Source organism: Bactrocera neohumeralis, chromosome 2, assembly GCF_024586455.1.
Source record: "Bactrocera neohumeralis isolate Rockhampton chromosome 2, APGP_CSIRO_Bneo_wtdbg2-racon-allhic-juicebox.fasta_v2, whole genome shotgun sequence".
Lineage (NCBI taxonomy): Eukaryota > Metazoa > Arthropoda > Insecta > Diptera > Tephritidae > Bactrocera > Bactrocera neohumeralis.
The window spans coordinates 65,164,074-65,185,104 of record NC_065919.1 but is presented as its reverse complement, the minus strand read 5'-3'; the positions used below and the strand labels follow the sequence as shown (position 1 = coordinate 65,185,104).

The following is a 21,031-nucleotide window of genomic DNA, read 5'->3' as shown; positions in this document are numbered from 1 at the left end:
AATTTGATCAGATGGTTTGCAAATATTCAGCATTTAAAAACGCAAAATTAATGTTTTGCTACAAATGTGTGAGTTTTAACATATTTCACCGCAACAGCAGTTAAATCAATTTTATTATATATACAATTTATCAGTGCATTTATATATTTTATTACGTAATAGTTTTGTATATGTTACATAATATTTATATAAAAAGTTAAATAAAGAGTTAATAAGAATTTAAGAAAAATTTATGAAAAAATAAATAGTAAAACAATGGCTTTAACGAGAAAATTTTACATGAATGCGATTAATTTAAACAATGACACATTTGATATGTTACATGTTATTCAGTACGATTCATTATATATGCACGCGCAACAACAATAATCGAGTAATTCAAAGCAGGAAGCTACACTTAAGGCAGAATTTTAACTCTTTTGATGATATTTGTGAGATTATAAAAATATTTGTATTTACATCAAGGAAATACAAATCTTTCTACTTTTTGTTGTTGTTTATATTGGACACAAATACATATAAATTAAATATTGCTACAAAACCGATATTAAAACTAAATATTACTACACACACAGATAATTTTAACTGGTTTGAAAGGATTCTTTAATAAAACAAGACGTCTAACAGATAAATTAGCTACATACGGTAAAAACAATATTAAAGAAAGCAATAAAAAATATAGCAATAAAACGATAATATTCGATTTAATTAGATTAAAGAATGTGTGTAATGCTTTACTTATTTCTTATAATGCGATTATGGCTCTCAAGTGACGATATCTCGCATATTCACTAGTCAAACTTATGGAGAAAATTTGTATTGCGGCGTACACCAGTAATACACTGACCCCCCACTCCTCACTAAACAGTCTTAAGCCACGTGTCTTTAGTCTTCTAGCGTGAAATTGGACAACTTTAAATGTTGCAAATTGTTGCGTGCCTCAAAATAAGCCGTGTCGGTGGGATTATCGGGCGTTGGCACAAAGGGCGGTTCAACGTTTTCAATATTCTGCCATTCTATGGACTCGAAGAAGCGCATTTGCTGCACCTCTTTGGCTGCAGGACGCTCTGTGGGATCGATTGTTAACAGCAGATCGACAGCTTCCATCGCTTCGGCTGATAGCGCTTCATCACCTTGTGGCCATTCAATATCTATAAGCAGAAGTGTTTATTTATAAAAAAAAAAATCCAAATAGTGTTATTAATTTAAACGTGTCAATTATACTTTTATTTAGAATGTTGTCGAAAACTTTTTGTGGTGTTTCATCGTTGAAGGGTGGCAAGCCAGTCAAGAATTCATAGAAGCAAACGCCCAGTGCCCACCAATCCACAGCCGGTCCGTGACCTTGCCGCAACAATAATTCCGGCGCCAAGTAGTCGGGTGTGCCCAGTATGCGTTCAAAGGACTGACGACCAATGCCGCGACGTACCGATTTCGGTGTACGAAATGGTGTATTTATGCATTTCGGTGTTTTCGGCACATTATTGCCCAAATTAATGGGTGACATGGTGGGATCATCAGCAGCCATTTTAAGATACGACGTCTTCTCAGTCATTGGTTCGATTTTTTTCGCCTCTATCGAGAGTGGTAATGCAAAGCGTGTGGCCTTAAGTTTACCCAACAAACCACCGTCACGACGTGGCACCTTTTGCGATGACACAGGTGTCGAGAACACTACATTTGTGACGTGCTCATTGAGTGTTGGCGGCATTTCATCGTCTGAGAGTGAACGTATTTTCAGTACGCCACTAACAGCTTTACGCTTTTTCGGCGTACTACTACCGATATCCAGCATATCGATCTCTTGCGTGAGTCCGGTGCTGCCAGAGTTCGATGCAGAATTGGAACCGTCCGTCTCCAGATTGGATGAGGTCTCAGAACGATTTAAAAGATTTAGTTTACGTTTCATACCCCTAAAGGTGATAAATATAAAAATAGAAATTTTTTTATTAAAATTTTTGTATTTACAGCTAATGTGAACAACCTTAGAAATTCAGGACGTTTGAAATTTTTCGAAAGGTTGCGAAACGGTGAACGCATACTGCTGGTTTCATTGGTATTATTCGTGTTATAGCTAAAATTACAAATAAATCCAATGATTTTCATATAATTTTGATATCTTTTAAATCGTTTCGTGTATCATACCTGCGCGAATAGTCGGAGCAGCTGGTATCATTTTTCGAAATAAACATATTCTCAACCTTATCTAGCGAATTGGTAGTCGTGTTGATCTGCGATAGAGAATAGTCACTTTTGCGACTAGATACGCCCGAGTCTTCGGCGACTTTGGAAACACGCAAACGCTATATTTATGTATAAAATATATGAGTTAAAATTACAACACACACAAATGTAAAAGAAAGTTGATAAAACAATGATAAAACAAAGGTATAGTAAATATTTGGACGACAGACACCACATAATATTTACAAAGAACGTTGCATGCAAAAATCGTAAAAAGTTTTAAAATTTAAAGTAGATAGCAGTAAATAAACACTTTAACCAAAGATTTTCTTTCCAAAACCCCACACGCAAAAAATAAAAAAAAGCTTACACACCTCATCCATGGAACGCTTTCGAACCATGCTAAACTCAAATGAAGCATCTTCCTGCTCTCTCTGCTCCACTTTAATCAAAACCTTATTCTCTGTGTTATTATCATTTAAATGTATATTTTTTTCCTGCTTGCAACCCTTTTTAATGATAAAAGCAATGAAGTTTAATACAATTTTTAAATTTAACTAAATATAATTTTTTTTTTATGTTTTACTCACATTGCAATTCGCTCGCGCTGCAGCAGCTGCAACCTTGAGATCAATAATAATGTCTACGAAGCCAACATGCTTTGTATTAGAGCCCGCACTTGCGACACCGGTACTTGTATCATTTTTGCTTATCTCTGTGGATGTGCACGTATGGTACGAAGAAGTGCTGTCAGCAAGTTGTGGCTGCAAACAAAGTCGTAAATAAATGTATTTATTTTTATGTAAAGGAATTCACAATCTCTTCCCAAACTTACATTAATAGTGCATGTATGTGAAACTGAAACATTAATCTCCTCGGCGGAAAAGAACGGTGAGACACCAGATATTTTGCTATCGCTTGTGCGTTCAGCTTCATTAAATGATGTGTCTGCCTCACTATCCGAAGACTCAGTTATCATATCTGTGGCATAAAATATTTAACCAATATATAGTAACATAAACATATTAACAATCATACTGCGCTTATTCATAGCATTCATCAGATTTGAGATGCCAGTGCCACACTCCATTTTCTTCTCTGATCCAAAGGATAAATGTGACGTAAGGGAAAGCAACTGGCCAGGTGTACGTGTATTTAAGGTGGGCGATATATTTATCAAATCCGATATTTCTAAATCTTAAAAAACAAAATTTTTATTAAATAAAATTATTAAAAAAAAGCAAAATAATAATTATAAAAAAAGCAAAATAATAATTTTAAAAAAAGCAAAATAACAATTTAAAAAACCAAAATAATAATTTAAAAAAATCAAAATTATTATTACCTCTGTGATTGTCAATCTTGCTTAAACCGAAATCGGTCAATTTTACATGACCGGTCGCTGATAGCAACATATTATCTGGCTTTATGTCGCGATGCACAATGCCGTGGTCGTGTAAATATTGCAACGCTAGCGCAACTTCTGCAACATAGAAACGTGCAACTGCTTCGTCAAAGTACCCGTACATGGTAAGGAGCGACTTTAGATCACCACCTACCATATACTCCATCACTAAATAGACGTACGAGACCGACTGTAGCGAATAAAAGAGGCTAACACAAAATGGACTACGTGATAATGCCAACGCATTGCGTTCCGTAATCACTTGTGATACCATATTTTTATTTATCATCTCGGACTTTCGCATAACTTTGATGGCATATAATCTATTTGGATCATTATTTTTATATCCCAGAAATACTTTTCCAAATGCACCGCGGCTTATTGGCTTAATAATAACAAAGTCCTTTATGGTTGGAAGCTAAAGAAAATAATTAGATATTTTTACTCATATTGCTTAAATAAAAGTATAAATAGAAAACTGTGTTAACATTTTGTGAGGATTGTTAGAAATAGTAAGGACAACTGGCAAAAAAAATCTTTTTTGTAAAATAAACGCAAAGTTATGCACCACGAATACCACAGGCACTTCGCAGAGTTAACGGCGCATTACGAATATGTTAAATTAAATTGAATGCACAGCACCAACAAATATATGTGTTTTATAAATTAAATACAACACAATTGTTAGATATAAAACAATGAAATCTCTTTATAAAGGTCCTCCAATTAATACCTTTGTACATGACTGATTCTCAGGCCTTGTCGTTAATATGTTTATCTTATCCAATAAGCGTTCGCCATCTATTATTAAAGATGACTTTTTGGGTGTCTTATAATCGCTATGATGATACTGCACTGTTGCAGTCTCCTCTTTTTCCATGTTACGATCGTATAATTCTAGATGAAATTTGCCGCGCACTTAATATTAGATGATCTGTGGTTACTAAAAAATGTACTAAATTTCAAATAACCTTCACTTGAATGTATTTGACTTTCTGTTTGTATTATTTATTTCGTTTACGTCATTTAACCAATAGGTGAGTTAAAAATTATACACGAAATTATAAAATGTAACATAATTCTTTCAAAAATTCGACCGAACGTTGAAAATGATCAAAATTAATTTGACATAACTGCCAATACAGAGTACTGCCAAGTTAATGTTTTGAGATGTTACCAGTAGTGTTGCCATTTGCTAAGAATTACATGAGGTTTCGACTGTGTTACAGCTGTCCCAAAATTAGATAGCAGCGACAAATTAAAATTCCGCATACCCATAGATTTTGTATTGCACAAACTTAAATAAGCGCGGCGGCAAAATAATTGAACAAATGGATATATGTAAGTATTTCTAATAAAAATATTTCGTTTTAAATTTCGTTTATTTTGTAGAATATTGAAAATTAAATGAGAATTTTACATAAAGTTGCAGCTTTATTTAGGGATGTTACTTCGGCGTTAACGATGGGCGATAAAAAAACGCGCCGTTCAACGCTTTTATTTAGGTATGTCAGTTAGTGTTTCAAGAAATTTAAATTTATTATTAAAAAAAAATTAAAAAAGTGTAAAATTAAAAAAATTGTTTTGCAAATTTTTGAAAAATAAAGCCTTTGGCAAAATGAAATTAACTTCCTAAAAACAACAATGTAACATTTCAAAAAAATAATTAGTTATACTTAGTCATTGCATGCAAACAATTTAGGTCGGCGCCTCCCTTTTCATTCACCCAATAAAAATAAATGTGGACAGTTACCCCATTTTTTGCTTATATTAGTTTCAGAATGGTCTAATGGAGATAAATCTTACACGAAAGCTAAGAATATAAAAGGTTTGTACAACAGCTCTAAGTAATGCAGCTGCAGTAACAGCGCTTGGTCAGCCGTGCATTCTAATCCGTGACGGTTACGCAGACCTCTGTTTTCAAGAAGGTACGGATATTTTTCTTTACCGGTAAATGCTTTGGTAAGAACAATTTTTGGGTAGTGGACGCTTTCCAATTGGAATTAATTTGTTTTCAAAAATCTCATAATTCTCAATATACTATAATACTATACCAAGAAAAAATACTTTTCTATTTGTATAAAATCTCCTTTATTTCTATGAATATTGAATATTGTTAAAAATTGCCATAAATTTATGTATATAGTATGTATGTATTTATATAATCATTGTAATGCATGGGTACAAATATATATATGAAACTATTATGATCGATTGACAAAGGTTTTAACTAAAACTTTGTTATTTGCAAACAAAAATTAATACACAAATCTTATGACGATTACAAACAATCAACGTTCGTAAGGTACTATAAATACGTACATACTTGTATTGTATGTATTACATAAGGTCTCTTCAAATACATATGCTTACTTAAAATGCAAAATGCAAGTGGGATATGATTTTGATTTGAAACTAACACTAAATTATTATAATTTCTATAATGAGCAATCAAACAAACTTAAAACATTTTATTATATTTCTATAATTCTGCAAAATATTTATTCTTTTACGCCTTTCTGCGCAGAAATGTTTGCAGAAAAGCCTAAAAGATAATATTTTTGACATGCGAAATGAAATGAATCTGAAATTAATTTGGTTATTAAATACAAATTTGTTGTTGCAATAATATAAAACAATCTATCATACGAACTACGGTTCTATGTTAGCGAAGTGACAAATATCTCAGGAAAACCGACACTCCGGTAAACAATACACAACCATAGCAAATGGTATTGTCTTATATTTTCTCAACAACTGTTACTAAATATTACAAAACTTTACTTTTGCAAATATTATATTGAATTTCACTTTAGTTAAATTGTACATTTATACATATTTTGTATAAATTGGGTTCATCAAAATTAAACTTTAATGTTTTCGGGTTGCACAACACTTTTCACCCACCAAGTTCAACTGCGCTTAAACAAATATACTATATGATGAACGTTATATAAGTGTTAATGTGTTAAATATATTATATGTGTGAACGTAAATCAGCAAACGGGGATATGTAGGTATTACGAACGTAAAAATAATGTTTAAGACGTTTTTACATACAAAGATGTACATAAGCTAAACATCTGAAACATTTAAAGAAAATTATGATAACTATTATAGACAATACAATTAATTTCTCGACAAATACACTTTACATAATATGACATCTCTTATTTTTAGCCGAAGAAACGGATGTGTCTGCGATGCCTGCTGCAACCTCATGCACATTTGAGGACTTGGATGCATCCTCCAGCTCATCGTTCACTTCATCGCCCTTCTCCATACCACACTTTTCGTCCACCTTCATTGGTGAGTCCATTTTGGGTGTAGTATCATCGTCAGTATTTTTCCCTACAGTGACGTCTTCGGTCGCAGTCTTTTCGTCACTTTCACCGCCGTCGGTGGCATTTTCCTCTTCAATCGAAATGCCGGAAACATTTTGTACATCAGCTTCATCCTCATCTGTGGCTGCTAGTTTAGTGGCCAACTTCACCGGTGTGCTGCTTTGTATGGAAGCTCTCGAAAAACGCGAACGTAACATTGTTAAGGGAGAAGAAACTACGCTAAACAAGCTATACATATCAAGGCGTGCACGTTTTGGTGGCGAATAGTCAGCGTCAGTTTGCAACTCCATAGTGGATTGCGTTTGGCGCGGTGGCGTACGGTCACGTTTACGACCACGTCCGAAAAATGAAAAAGATGAGTTGTTTGGTACCTCTGAGCCAACAGTCACGTTCATGCTGGTATTGGTGGTTGAACTGACGTCCAATTCAGTGTTAATGCGGCGATAGGATTCACGAAATTGTAAATTACTTTGGAATTTCGAAGGAGTATATTCGTTAAGTGGACGAATGCTGCGACGTCCACCGATATGTGTAATAGTGCGTGGTACACTCTTGCGATCCGGTGAACTCCCACAACTGGGTGCATTTATCGGTTGATCTGATTTGGCATCGACGGTTTGTGGTTTAGTCTTTTGTGTTGCCGTTGTTGCTTTGCCGGGAGTCGAAGTGGCGGCTGGTGGCTGCAGCACAGAAGCAGCTGCAGCTGCTGCGACCACGACTGGTGACGTATTCTCTTTGGACTTAGCTGGTGAGGTCTCCACAGCTGGTGGTTCCATTTCAACATCATCTATGACTGTGGTGACGGTTTTGTTACGTGGCGAAGCAGTTGGTTTATCCACCGGTTTTGTGGGTGTACTTCTGCCAGATTTCTCGACACCCTTTGTGGGTGTAGCCCGGGATTTAGCCTGTCCAGCACTGGATCGAGATGTTGGTGTAGCTACTTCCATTTTTGTTTCATCACCTTTGTTCGCTTCTTTTTTATCTGCTTGTTTCTTTTCCACCTCTGTTGCTACCACTGCCTCATGACGTCGAGATCTAGTCTCTTTTTCAACAACTTTTTCTGGTTCACTTTCTTTCTTTTTCTCCATTTCCTTATCTTTCTCCTTCTCAGGCTCTTTTTCACTCTTTTCAACGGGCTCTGCAAGTTTCGGCTCCTTAGTTTTTGTATCTTCCTTTGCAGTCGGCGGTGCAGCCTTTTCATTTGACTTTGCATTAGTCTTGGCGTTGGCATTACCATTTGAGTTAGCAGCGACCGTCTTGGCGTTGGTGCCATTACTATTACTATTATTGTCCTGTTTATCACTACCATTTTGCTGTTTCTCTTTGGCACCGCCGTTTGTAGAGGCTTTGACACTGCCATTCTGAGTTTTCTTCTCATCAGTCTTTTCATTTTTCTTCACTGACTCATTATTGGCGGATTGCTGTTGTTGCTTTTTGTCTGTGTTTTGTGGCTTCTTCAAATCTTTCGGTGTCGACTCTTTTACATCGTTAACACTGGATTCTGTCTTCTGACTTGCAGAATGCTTATTGTCATTTTTAGCGCTAGCGCTATTATTCGAACTGCCATTGGATTCTGCAGATTTGCCGCTATAATGATTTTGACTCTGCTGTTTGCCGCCGCCGGATAGCGAAAGTGGTGCACGACGCGTGTGCTGTGTTGTGGCCTTTGTCGACATCTTGGCGTTAATTCTTATATATGAACTTTATTCGATCGCAACTTTTATGTATCTATAAAAACAAAAAAATTTATATTTATTATTTCAAATATAACAGAAAATAACACAAAAAAATTACTGACAAAATAATCAGCACTGTAATTGAAAGGAATTTAAACACGTATGATTACATTATAATCAATTTATTCAAGCTTTTGCCTTGTGATAAAATTTTATTATACATTCTTTAAAATAGAAGCAAAGATATGCTACCCTAACTACTTCAATTATAGAAGCACATTACATATGTACATATGCATATATGTTATCAGTGTTTGTTTATATTTCGTTGACTTTATGTCTGCGTACGTCTAGCATAAAGCAAACATTACAATATGTACATATGTATGCAAAGCGTAAAATAGACGCGTGTGGTGGAAATAAAAAAGTAAGTCGACGCGTTTTCCTAGTTCTTGCAACATATGAGTTTAAGTGATCGTTTATGTTGGTGTTGAAGATCAACAACCTTATCAGCGTTCTACTGCATACCCACTTAAGATTTAAAAATATAGGACATACGTACATTGTATATGATTGGCGCTTAGTTTCTTCAAATAATTTAAAGATTAACATACTCCTACCGGCAGCAGATTGGCCTGCTTTGGAAAATTAATAAACAATAAGAAAAAACGTTGACATCAACTGGACCAAAGTTATAGCAGTTTGAATGATAGCTAAACACTATTGTGTGTATAATAAATTTCAAATAAAAATTTCAGCAAGAAATAAAATAAAAAATAGTACGTCTGATAGCGCCTTAAAGCATTCAGTTATTATGCAAGCTTAGAGGCGTTAACTATACAAAAGAATTTATATGTACATATTTATAAACAGTAGTGGCACGATAGTTAGAAACATTAGTGTTTTACAATATTTGAATTTTTATTTGTATTCTATATTTTTAGTAAAACATATACGTAGTGTACAGTGAAACCCATAATTTTTTACATGTTTAAAAGATGGCGATTAAATTGTTCCATTTGAAGCCTCTCGAAAAAAACGAATTTAAGCTTGGATCGAAGAAAACATACAAAATTTGTAACAATAAATTGTTTCTAATTATCGGACCACCAGTATACTTATGTAGATGCATATCTACGGACGGCTGTGAGCGCAATCACATTCGCGTGGCAGTAAAGTTTACAATGAATGTTGCTGCAATTTTTTCATGCACACTTAAAAAAAAATAAAGAAACGGCTAACCGAGAATGGAATTTAAATCTATTCAGAATACTCGTTTTTCCGATTATTAATAATACAAATTTGTAAAATTGTATGTATGCTATGCTTTAAGGTGGAACTCTAGCACAAAAAACATTCAGCTGATTTATAAACTGTGAAAATAAATCGAATAATATAAATTTAACCCTGATACGAAACACTATTTGGTGGAAGTACAATAATTCTTCATGAAAGAGTTCAGGTAGCAGTTTTTGAATACATGCCCGTGTGTGCATAGAGCGCAATTTATACTTGCTTAATTCCATTTAACAAGGTATAATAACCATCAACGTCGCACCACCGGTAAAAAAATACCCTCATTTCCGGTACCTATAGCACAGAAAATGTTAATTTGTAACACAAGTAAATGACCTTATAGGTACGAGAATTACACCCAAATATACCTATTGAATATGTATTATGCCGCTTTTGAATTCCGTTATGCCTGAATAGTTATTGGTGTTACACTTCAAAGATTTCGAAAAAAAGAACTCAATTTAAGTTAATTTTAGTGCGAACCTTTTGAATTGAAAAGAGTTAAACCATATAAAAATCTGTCTAAGATAAAAGAATTATGACTATGAGGTTATTAAGAATTATCATAAACATCGCCCCCTTGGATTCCTAAATAACGGAATAATTGCAACACTACACAACTAAAAACATTGTCAACATATCCAACATAAATCTTAAAGCAACACTCACAAAATTACACATTTGTAAACTTGTATAAAAATCTAAAAGTCAAAAATGCATTGTAAAGTTGATATAAATTCCAAGCACAAATACCAGCAAATCAGTTTGTGATGCCTTTTTGTCTAAACCATTGGCAACCAAAAACAAGCACATCGACAGTCGGTAGGTAGAGTCAGCAACCTGGTGCCATCATAGCATGGGCGCCGCTTAGTTTAACAGTGGTGATATAAGGAAACAAAAAGCGACAGGAGGGTGAAATACATCGCACGGAAAATGAGCAAAACAAATAATGGAAGAGAAAAACAAAACGAGTTTTTACCCGGGTGAAAATTTCTTTAGTGATTTTCGTCTGCTAGTTTGCGCGCTACAACCACTACGGTTTGCTTATAAAATGTGGAAACGTATAACGACCTTTTATAGATAAGAACATTTTTGAAGGTAACGTTCAAATATTATAGGTTAGCCTCTAAGTTTAAAAATATATAGGGCTTTTTGGACGAGACCGCAATCAGTCAATATGGCGTGGTATATTGTATTACAGAGTACAACATTTTCTCACAAGGCTCATGCCAGATAATTATTGGCAATCTTGCCTAGGCAAGAAAACACCATATTATTTCTCTTATAATTTGCGACAATGCATGCACATAAAAACCATATTCATGAATAGAAAGTGCATCGTACAGCTGTCAGCACAAACAGACCGTATACCCAGCGTTTTACTGTTTGTTTCTGCTACATATAGAAATAAATGTCAGCGGACAGTTGCACCATCATCAAAGTGCATGCATACGTACATATGTATGTACATATATACAAGCATGCATCTTTGTATTTTGGTTGGGCTTGTTGCAAAGTTTTGAATCAAAATATACTTATATATGATTGTGATTGGAATTGTTAATTATAGGGTGGGGAGACTATGCACACGCGGAACTACAAAGGCATGCAATTAATTAACACATCGTAAGAATCACATGTTATTCTAAATTTATAAATATAACTAAAATAATTAATATGGTAGGTCCCAAATGAAGGGTATAGTGATAATTATTTTATCGAGTATTAATATTCAAAATAATTCATTTAAAAAAATTTAATTTTACATATCGAAGAATGAGCTCCATACAGCAGTATTTAGAAAGTAGTGTGGGGGACATGTTGATATTTCACTTTTTTGTTTTCATTACACCATTCGCAGTACAGAACACGAAAAATAATACAAATTATTGTACCGACTTTGATTTTGAGGAGAATTGCATATAAAAATAATAATATTTAAACCACAAATTTATATTTGCGTTTTAAAGTATAACTAAAATACATATGCTTAGCACAATTGGATATATTCAAATGTATGAAAGCCTAATAAACTGAATAAATGTTTTCTCTATCTCAATATTGTTCGCCACTACTGTGGCGCACAAAGGAGTCGCCAGACTCGGCCCTGGCTTTTTAAAAATGGCGGTTCGTCTCTTTTTTTCTCCGCGTTTTACTACAAATATTCCTTAATTGAAGGTTATATACAATTTTATCATTTTTATACACTAAACCTTTGTTCTTACAAATATTCTATACTGCAATTTATATTAGCAAAACATTACTGCACTTTTACAGCTTCATTAATCCCGGCAAATTATCGTTATGCAAAATGTCTCTATATCAAATTGAAATTTCCTACCTCAACAAGAAAATTGCAGACGCCACTCAAATTTCAGCTTTAATGCCGCCAAAATAGTGTACATAAAAGCTAATTAATTTAACACTTTATAAACTTTACACACAAACCTTTATTTTGTATATTGTATACTTTTTGCTCTGCGCGTTGTGTTGTATTTTCTGGTCAATTATTCTTTTATCGCAAATAAAATGCAGTTTTGGTTCTCCGCTTACAATGCACTCACACACGTTTGCTTGAATGAAATCCCGCACAATTACATATTCACCAGAGGCGAAAGAAATCATGAAAACGTCAAAGATATATCCCTCCGCGGTGAAAACATGTCAAGGCATGGGTACAGTTGACCACAGCAAAGACATAAACCGCTTGGTTAACATAATGTGGTGAGATAGAAAAAAATCGCATGAGTCTTTAAAGTGCGTACCCAGCAATTTGCGATTCGGTAAATCTGTAATATACATATATTGAAAGAATTAACATTGAAATATACACATAACTTGCAATGTGCAAGTCCTATGCGTACGAAAGTGTTGAACGATCACACGTACACAAGAAATTCGGCTTTAAGAAACTAATCGGAACTTTAATAAAAATCTCTGGTAGCGCTCTTGGGTAATTACCCAAAGAATTAGCTGATATTTGGATCTAACAAGTCTGATTATTGTTATAAATAGTATAATATACAGGATAGCAAGGGAAAGGATGATTTTACTTTTTGCCTACTCAATATTTGTTAATAAAAAGAAAATATAGAATCCTAAAGAGGGTTACACAACTTAAAGTTTTTAATTTAATGTTAAAAGCAACATAAATTGTTTATTGTAGTAAATAAAAATAAATTGTTTTGTGTAGTGTAAATCAATATGTCCAAATACGGATTTTGTATTCTTTAATTATAATTAGGTATACTATTGTGAACTAGTGTGGTGAGAGTTTATTCCGTCATAATTGTGAATGAAGAGTCATATGAAGAAGTAGCACCAAATAAGCGGTTTTGTAATTTGTTTTTGTTTGAAATTTATTAAAATTTGTAAAATGTCTGAAGAGAAATATAAAATCTGTGATATTTGTAAAGATAAGACAAATTGTACATTTGATTTACTAATGTTTGGAGATTGGCAACATAGTCGAGATATTAACGTACATTACTTTTGTTTGGTATGACAATGTCCTTTAAAACCAACTTTAAAAGCTCAATAATTTGATATTTTTCTTTGCAGTTACTCTCTACTAATCTGCCACAAAGAGGCAAAGATTGCAGTGGTATAAACGGCTTTCTGGTGCGAGATATACGCAAAGAAATTACTGCCGCTTCCAAACGACTTTGCTGTTATTGCGGCCGTCAAAATGCCTCAATACAATGTTTTAAATGCAATGAGTACTTTCATTTAGTTTGTGGACGACAAAATCGATGTCTATATACATTTGTCGACGATTTTCGTTCCTACTGTGATGAATGCGTCCCCAGGAAGGAGCTTCAACCGGTGGGCCTACAGAAACGTCCATCCAGTTTTGAACGCTGTAGTATTTGTCGCGATCAAATGGGCTTGTACAATGAAATAATGTTTATATTTGGTAAATGCTGCAACCGCGGTTATGCCCACAATGTATGCGTTCAACAGTATGCAATGGCAGCTGGTTATTATTTGCGTTGTCTTTGGTGCCGTAGCAAGGATTTTCGAGAATCTGTAAGATCGCAGGGAATTTTTGTGCCTGATAGAGATGCACGCTGGGAGACGCAGAAAGGCATATATACCGATCTACACCGTGGACACAACACTTGTAATATGGAAGTGTGCCTTTGTCCAAGAGGACGTGATTACCAAAGTGGTTGGTTTTCGCATATATTATCTTTTTCAATGCATTCCCTTAATTAATTTTTGTATTAAAATTTTTTGTAAATATTTTATTTTAACTACATTTTAGGCAAATGGTCCGTGATACTATGTTCATTGTGCGGCAGTGTAGGTGCCCATAATCCTATATGTTTATTAGGCAAGGAAAATGCTAAAGAGCCGTTAACCATATTTAAGTGTGCGACTTGCGCGAACACCGAAGCGAATGTCACTAATTTGCCAGAGAAGGAACTGTTAATGGCGAATACTAATGAGGTAATCGACAAGAGCATTTTTATGACAAAGAACAATGCAAATGTTAATAAACCAACTGAGTCGAGTTTAGTACCTACCTTCTCCGAGGAAGACGAAACAATGTCATGTGATAGTTTTGTAACTGTAATTCCACAAACTGGATCATTTTCGGTGGTTAAAAATCGTACAGACGATTCAGTTAAGAATAATAGTACAATGCTTTCAATAGGAGCTGAGTCTACTCAGAGAGTTGATAACGACACTGTAATTGCAGTTGAAGAAACTGTATTAATACACTCAACGGACAGTGACTCGTCCAATGAAAATTCAATAATATTGCAAAATGATGTGGCACATCAAGATATAATGCAAAGAAGAGATAGCAATTCTTGCGTTGAAGATAACACAAACATAGTGAAAGAAACACAGTCACAGCAACCGCTATTTATTGAAGATGATGAGACACAAGTATTTGTTGCAGACACACCCCGCGAAAATATAACCAAAGAAACTCCAATCCCGAATAAGACATTAAGTTATGAGATTCAGGACGATGAGACCCAAGAATTTATTGAAAATGTTTCTAAAATAGCTAACGCAAATGCATCAATGGCGGAATCGCAAAGTACAATAGTAGCTTCGAGCCGTACAACCGCATTATGTCCGGAGACCACGCTCAGTTTGGTATGCTCGCAAGCCAATAGTACATCGGACAATATTAACCAATCACCTGTCGTCTCTTCTTCTTCCCAACTTGAAGAGCAGGAGGAATGGGCATGCTTTCAGGTTTACGAATATGACGATGCGGAAGGAAAATGCGTTGGTAGTGCTACAGCACGCATTAATTTAAGTGAAGAGCGATTTGCTGGTTTGAGCCTGAAAGATATTGAAATGAATTCTAGTAAACTGTTGAAGAATGATGATATCGTAGATCGTTGCGACGATATAGGCATCTTTGCCAAAATCCAGTCAATAATTGCAATGTACGATTCAGTTCCAAATTAGAAAATAAATACTCAAAGAGAGAGATTAAATTCGCTTAAATATTTTAAAGATTAGTAAAAATGCCAAACTAAAATAAGAAATTTATTTTTTTTACCTTATATGCTGTTATACATGATTAAAGAATATTTCGTTGTTAAAAAATAAACTCAAAATTGACGTGACTTATCTCTTAAACTATTTCAACTAAAAAAAAATAGTTGATAGTTAAATGCAGTTATACAGTAGGTACCGTTGTTGTTGTAGCGACAGAATTCTGCCGAGTTGGCAGCCTTGACCGGATAAAAAATTCGGGTCCATTCCAGTTACGTGGGAACGAGACCCGACTGTCGTGTAATCTGTTGGTCGTCGAAGGGCAAAGCTCTAATAGCTGAAAATTTAGATAAAACTGTAAGGCATATAAGGCTACATTATGGATACACCATAGGAGTGCAATGGGTTCTAAAGATGCCAGTAACCTTATTTTTATCGAAGGAGTTATAAAAAAGTGGACTTTAATTTAGTTTCGCCAGCAGCTAAACTCAACTTATATGTTCTTTGCTGCTTTAGTGGTTGAGGAAAGGCTGTTGGAAAACGTTAAAAGAGTGTTGTCACATACCCATCAGAGTCCCAGTCCTCAATACCATTGAACGATGTTACGAGGCGCAAATAGCAGAAATGAGGTTTGGTTTGTTCTTCAGGAAATATAGTCCTCTTGTACTTACACATAATTTGGTGCTATCTATAAATGAAGACTACAAGCCGTGATACCGGTCAAAGGTGCAAAACAAAGTATTCATTTTATTAAAGTTTCGGTCAAGTCTGTCCATATGTATGGCTGCTATATGTCACAATGACAGTATCTGACGCAATTCGAACGCAACAAACTTCACCATTCAGTGGAGCCATAAACACCGACTCCCATCCAGTGAATGGCGTGCTTTGAGTCAAACCACCACCACCCATTGCAGACGAAGAGCTCGAGTTGCCGCTGGAATCGAGAGTGACCCTGTCGCGGCTTCGTTCTGGATACTACGCGACCCCGACATATCGAACATACATATGCCCAGAGTGGAGCGAGTCACCGTATAACACTAACCACCTCTTTGCATGCCCAGCTAGACCTACACATTTGACCCCGACGAAACAGTACGTTCCCTGGGCCTACCGTTAGATGACAGGAACTAGGTAACCGTTGCAACAACAACAGAGTAATCCGTGCCAAATTTGGTGTAGATATCGCTTTAAATGAAGAAGTTGTCCATTAAAGGACTCAAGTGCGATCGTTCAGTGTCTGTGGCAGCTATATGCTACAGTAGTCCGATATCAGCTTCTTGCGGAGAAAAGCTCACGTGCAAAATTTCAGTTCGATATCTCAGACAGACGGATATGGCTAAGTCGGCTAAGCTCGTCAAATTGATCAATTATGTACATACATACATATATATTTAATAGGACCTCTGAGGTTCCGTGAAAAACTTAATATACCCTGTTCAGTGTATAAAATAGGGTTCTCCGGGAAGGAAACGACTATCTTGCAGACATTTCTCGTCTCTTCTGCACTGGGAGGAGCTCTACCATATGAAACTTTCGATTTTTATTTCACTAAGCGAAAGTTTGGACATTAAAGTCTATGACGTCAAAATTGTAACGGATACTAATTCGATATTATTTGTTGCTGTTTTTCTACTAAAAAGTTCAGAGCTACATCAGATCAAAGCGATACAAGCGGTAGCAATATTGTTGTTAATTTACAAGAAAATCGGCTCGACGCTCAAACTTACTGTTCTCACTACTGCCGGGTTCACGTAACCGGAACCGGCCTCAACAGCATAATTTAAAATTATTTGGGGAATGTTTTGTGTCGCTACAAAAACTAGAAATGATGGTATATGGTACTATGATTATTGATGACGCAACGAGACTATTTAATTTTTTTGGACATTTTGAGATATAACTTACTTTCACATCACGCCGAAAGAGTCCGTTTCTTAATCGACCTCCAGACTACATCGATGACCACATTTCATTCTTACAACCAAACAGGGTCAGAGTGATCGCCACAAAGGTAACAATATCAAGCATTCATGCATAGTAGTTCCTCAATGATAAATCTTCACCGGTGGAAATTCGCAAAGCCCGCGCTGAGCAACCGTTGCACTCTGACAAGCGGCCACTTCCGGCCTTGCATATTTATAGCAGAAAATATTATCAAAACTTAATATTAACAACAATACATGACATTTGGAAAACACACATGTCTACACACTAGAAATCTGCAGCTAGTTATGCTAATTAATGTCGCATTTTGCTTTTGAACGCGGTGGACACACTCGCAGGCATAAAAAATTGAAAAATGTATTAATTAGCGTTTATGCATTCAAAAGCCGTGAACTTCAACTTCGCGAAGAAGAGTTAAACCAAAGCAAAGGCGAAAACACATACATGAATTAATTTGGTCGGGGTGAAGCTGCCGTGTGACTAAACTCCGAAAAAGAGCATGCTAAGAAGAAGACGTGATAAATACTCAGATTAGTAGTAAATTGTTGAAATTATTGAAATGCTTAAGAAAAGAGCGTTTGGCTCTAATGATTCAATGCCTACTCCTTGACCAGATTTCGTGGTATGAAAGTATGAGGAAGTGCCTATTAGGCACAGACAATTAATTTTGAACTGCATTTTTTAAAGCAAATTTTCGAAGTTCATCAACCTGTTGAAAAAAACAACACATTTCTGAATAATAAAATTGAAATAATGATTTTAAGCTGGAACTGATGCTGAAGTAATCAAAATTTTGGCCGTTTTTGGTCGGCTAAAATTCCTCTAAGTTGTGTCCTCCGCCTGGTGTCGACTGGGCAATTGGTACCGAATTTACATATAGAACATTCGGGTGCCGGGGTCACAAAGACATCGAGGGCTACGAAATAGTTGAGACACCCGAAAACGTGATCAACACTGGGAAACCCATGTGTTGTCTATATGACGATCTGGACATAATCATGGTAAAGAGAATCAAAACCCAATGGAACGAGCAACTAGGGTGCAAAATGGTAAATTGGAAGTACACGAAATCCCCGCATTGGCAAGACTAAGCTATAATGAATGATACACTGGAGAAGGTATAGATGGTGAGGCCACAGAATCTGTTAAAATTCACGTCAAACGTCATCTAAAGGATGACTACTCCTCATGAACTAAAACTGGTCTACGTGTGGCTCCAGACTAACTTAACCTAACTTTTGGCCGTTTTTCGCCTATGAAAGTACTATTTTTGATCAGATCAAATTACTAGTAAATCATTATCTGGATAACTACATACATATATACAAAACATACAGAAAAGCTAGTGATCCGAAAATTTGTTTGCGACTAATCACTGAAGACAATTTGAACTGATTAAGATGGACAACACTTTAGAAGGCTGCAACTCAAAAACCAACGAGTGTTTGTTTAGACCTGTGGTTCTCAATTAGACAATGTTTTTCTTCAGAGTTGGGCTTTTGACAGTTGCTAGTTGATTTATATTCAGGTTGGTTTGCCATTTGATATTTGACGGAACAACGTTTGCAATCGTGCAAATTATCTATGAAAATAATGGTTCGCTCAGCAGAGTCGGTAAATCGAGTAACCATGGATCGGTATTGCACCATGTTTCCTCTAAGACATAATGCGCATCTTCAGAGTTGTCGTTCAGTCACTATTGCTCCTGTGTAGCAGCCTGTTGATGATTGTGTGGAAGGATCTTGGTATGTTCGCGAATGGTCCCAAAACGAGATGACCATCAATCCTTGAAACAAAAATGCCGCTTTGGGAGTGGAGTGATGATAATCCACAAGGCATTGTTGAGACGCCGTTACATACTCTATGGGCAGAAGAAATGAATGGTACATATTTTTTTCAAAAATAAAGCCGGCCATAGAGCTATGAGTAATGATTTTTTCGTTCTAACATACGCTGAGTGGTATAGGCGACGAAACAGTCTGTTTATTAGAGGAAACTGTTGGTGAACGCATTAGCTCGGCTCGTAGGCCTATAGCGTAGAATCTAAAACTGGGCGATTTAACATCATTGAACTGTTTTTTGTGGAGCTATGTGAAGTATTTTTTTTTAATTGCACACTCATATAATAACCTCTACTGCTCCGACTAACCATATTCCGAACATAATATTCTACTTAAATTTGCAAATTCTCCTGACAGTGCTACTAAAGAGTAAAAAATTAATGAAACCGACCAATATCTTGACCTAGGCGCCATATACCCTCATCTTATTATAATGACTCCCACATCTCCGATTTTAATTTACATTAAATTTATTGGTTTATATTTTACATATTTTAATGAGATTAAGTAAATACATATGTTATTTGTGGCATAAAGTGACCTCCGACAACAACCGACAATAACTATATATAACATTATAGGAACGATTGAAGGACGAAAGTGCGGAATATTGGAAAATCGAAGAAGAAGGGGAAAGCTTTTTTTCATTTGCAAAATATTACACGATTTGTGACCGCATCCACAGTATTACTTCAGTCTGGCTTGTACCTGTTCTCAGTTATCAAATTGAATGGCAATGAGAAGATAATACTAAATTGAGAGCTATTTTGAAGTAATGTTAAGCCATACTACGAAAATGGTAAAAATTGAAAGAACAATATTATCGTTGTAACTTTAAACAGTCCTGGTTGAATCGAGGTTAAACCTAAATTGAATATTGGCCAAGGCAGGATTGATGGCCAGGAAGATTTTATTAGTTGTTTGTTTGGATTAGCAGGGAACCATCTACTATGAGCCGAAGGCTAAGCTTTTAATTCGGACCTGTACTGTCAACTATTGGAACGTTTGAAGAAAGCAAGTGTTTAGGAGCAACTAGCTTTGCCAATAGAAGAAGAATAGTGTAGCACATCGATGATAACGACTGGAAAAAAGCTCTAGTTTCTTGTTGGGAAGGTTCTCATGCATTCACATTACAGTCCGAATCTGGCATCACTGTGCGGCACAGAAGGTGGCCGCTGTTTTATAAGCTTCTAAATCGGATGAAACCGCCAGCCTAAAAAATTAAAGCGAGATTTCCAACAAACGCACCAAATTTGCGGCCTGACAGGAGGAGTAGGATTTTCATTAAGGACAAAACTCGACCTCACACAGTGAGATGGATTAAAAATTATTGGCTGCGAAGTTTTGCCTCACCCAGATGCCCAGATCTTGACCTTTCTGATTACCATTTGCCCCGATTGATGCAGAACGCTCTCATTGGAATTTGATTCACATCAGAACAGAATATCAAAAAGTGACTTGACTTATTCTTGGTCACCGAGTCAGCAGTTATTTTGAAAAGGAAAGAGAGATGAGAAAATGTTATAGCTTCAGATGGGCAATACTTTGAATAATGCTATTGCACATATTCTTATTAAATAAACTTTCAAATTTCGAAAAAAAACCGTCCGAATAATAATATTCATCCAAAATATTAAAAATACTTCGACACCACTCACTGAAAGCAACTTCATGTGTTTCTACGTAACTCCTTCCTTTCAGCATAGTTCACAAAAGTGTGGACATGTACATTCTTTATTATTCACGACAAATTAGAAACTACTAACTCAAGTTGAATCTGCGTTTAAAAGTTAGATTGTGTATTTTATTTTTGGTTGCAGTTGGGTCCGCAAAAGTCTCGGCTACAGCGGTACGGTACGCTAAGTTTAACTA

The 21,031-nt window shown here is 35.6% G+C and overlaps 3 protein-coding genes across 4 annotated transcripts; 1 reads left to right on the top strand and 2 right to left on the bottom strand.

Moving 5' to 3' along the window:
* Positions 1-248: 248 nt before the first annotated feature.
* On the bottom strand, positions 249-4,655 carry LOC126751354 (serine/threonine-protein kinase greatwall). Its single transcript, XM_050461559.1, has 10 exons — positions 4,323-4,655; positions 3,530-4,007; positions 3,223-3,381; positions 3,020-3,165; positions 2,775-2,948; positions 2,559-2,693; positions 2,146-2,303; positions 1,985-2,074; positions 1,225-1,913; positions 249-1,151 (listed from the first exon to the last, which is right to left on the bottom strand). Exons 1-10 carry the CDS (start codon positions 4,467-4,469, stop codon positions 886-888), a joined length of 2,442 nt encoding a protein of 813 aa, XP_050317516.1. The 5' UTR covers positions 4,470-4,655; the 3' UTR covers positions 249-885.
* A 1,001-nt stretch (positions 4,656-5,656) lies between these two features.
* On the bottom strand, positions 5,657-12,497 carry LOC126751357 (myb-like protein V). 2 transcript variants are annotated; one of them, XM_050461561.1, is made up of 2 exons: positions 12,354-12,497; positions 5,657-8,661 (listed from the first exon to the last, which is right to left on the bottom strand). In XM_050461561.1, the coding sequence occupies exon 2, from the start codon at positions 8,607-8,609 to the stop codon at positions 6,741-6,743; it is 1,869 nt and encodes a 622-aa protein (XP_050317518.1). In that variant the 5' UTR covers positions 8,610-8,661; positions 12,354-12,497; the 3' UTR covers positions 5,657-6,740. The 2 variants fall into 2 exon arrangements, with proteins under 2 accessions (XP_050317518.1, XP_050317519.1); XM_050461562.1 differs by lacking the exon at positions 12,354-12,497 and adding an exon at positions 12,247-12,347.
* Positions 12,498-13,209: 712 nt separating this feature from the next.
* Positions 13,210-15,502, top strand: LOC126751356 (pineapple eye protein). The gene is made up of 3 exons (XM_050461560.1): positions 13,210-13,404; positions 13,467-14,076; positions 14,173-15,502. Exons 1-3 carry the CDS (start codon positions 13,282-13,284, stop codon positions 15,339-15,341), a joined length of 1,902 nt encoding a protein of 633 aa, XP_050317517.1. The 5' UTR covers positions 13,210-13,281; the 3' UTR covers positions 15,342-15,502.
* Positions 15,503-21,031: the final 5,529 nt, after the last annotated feature.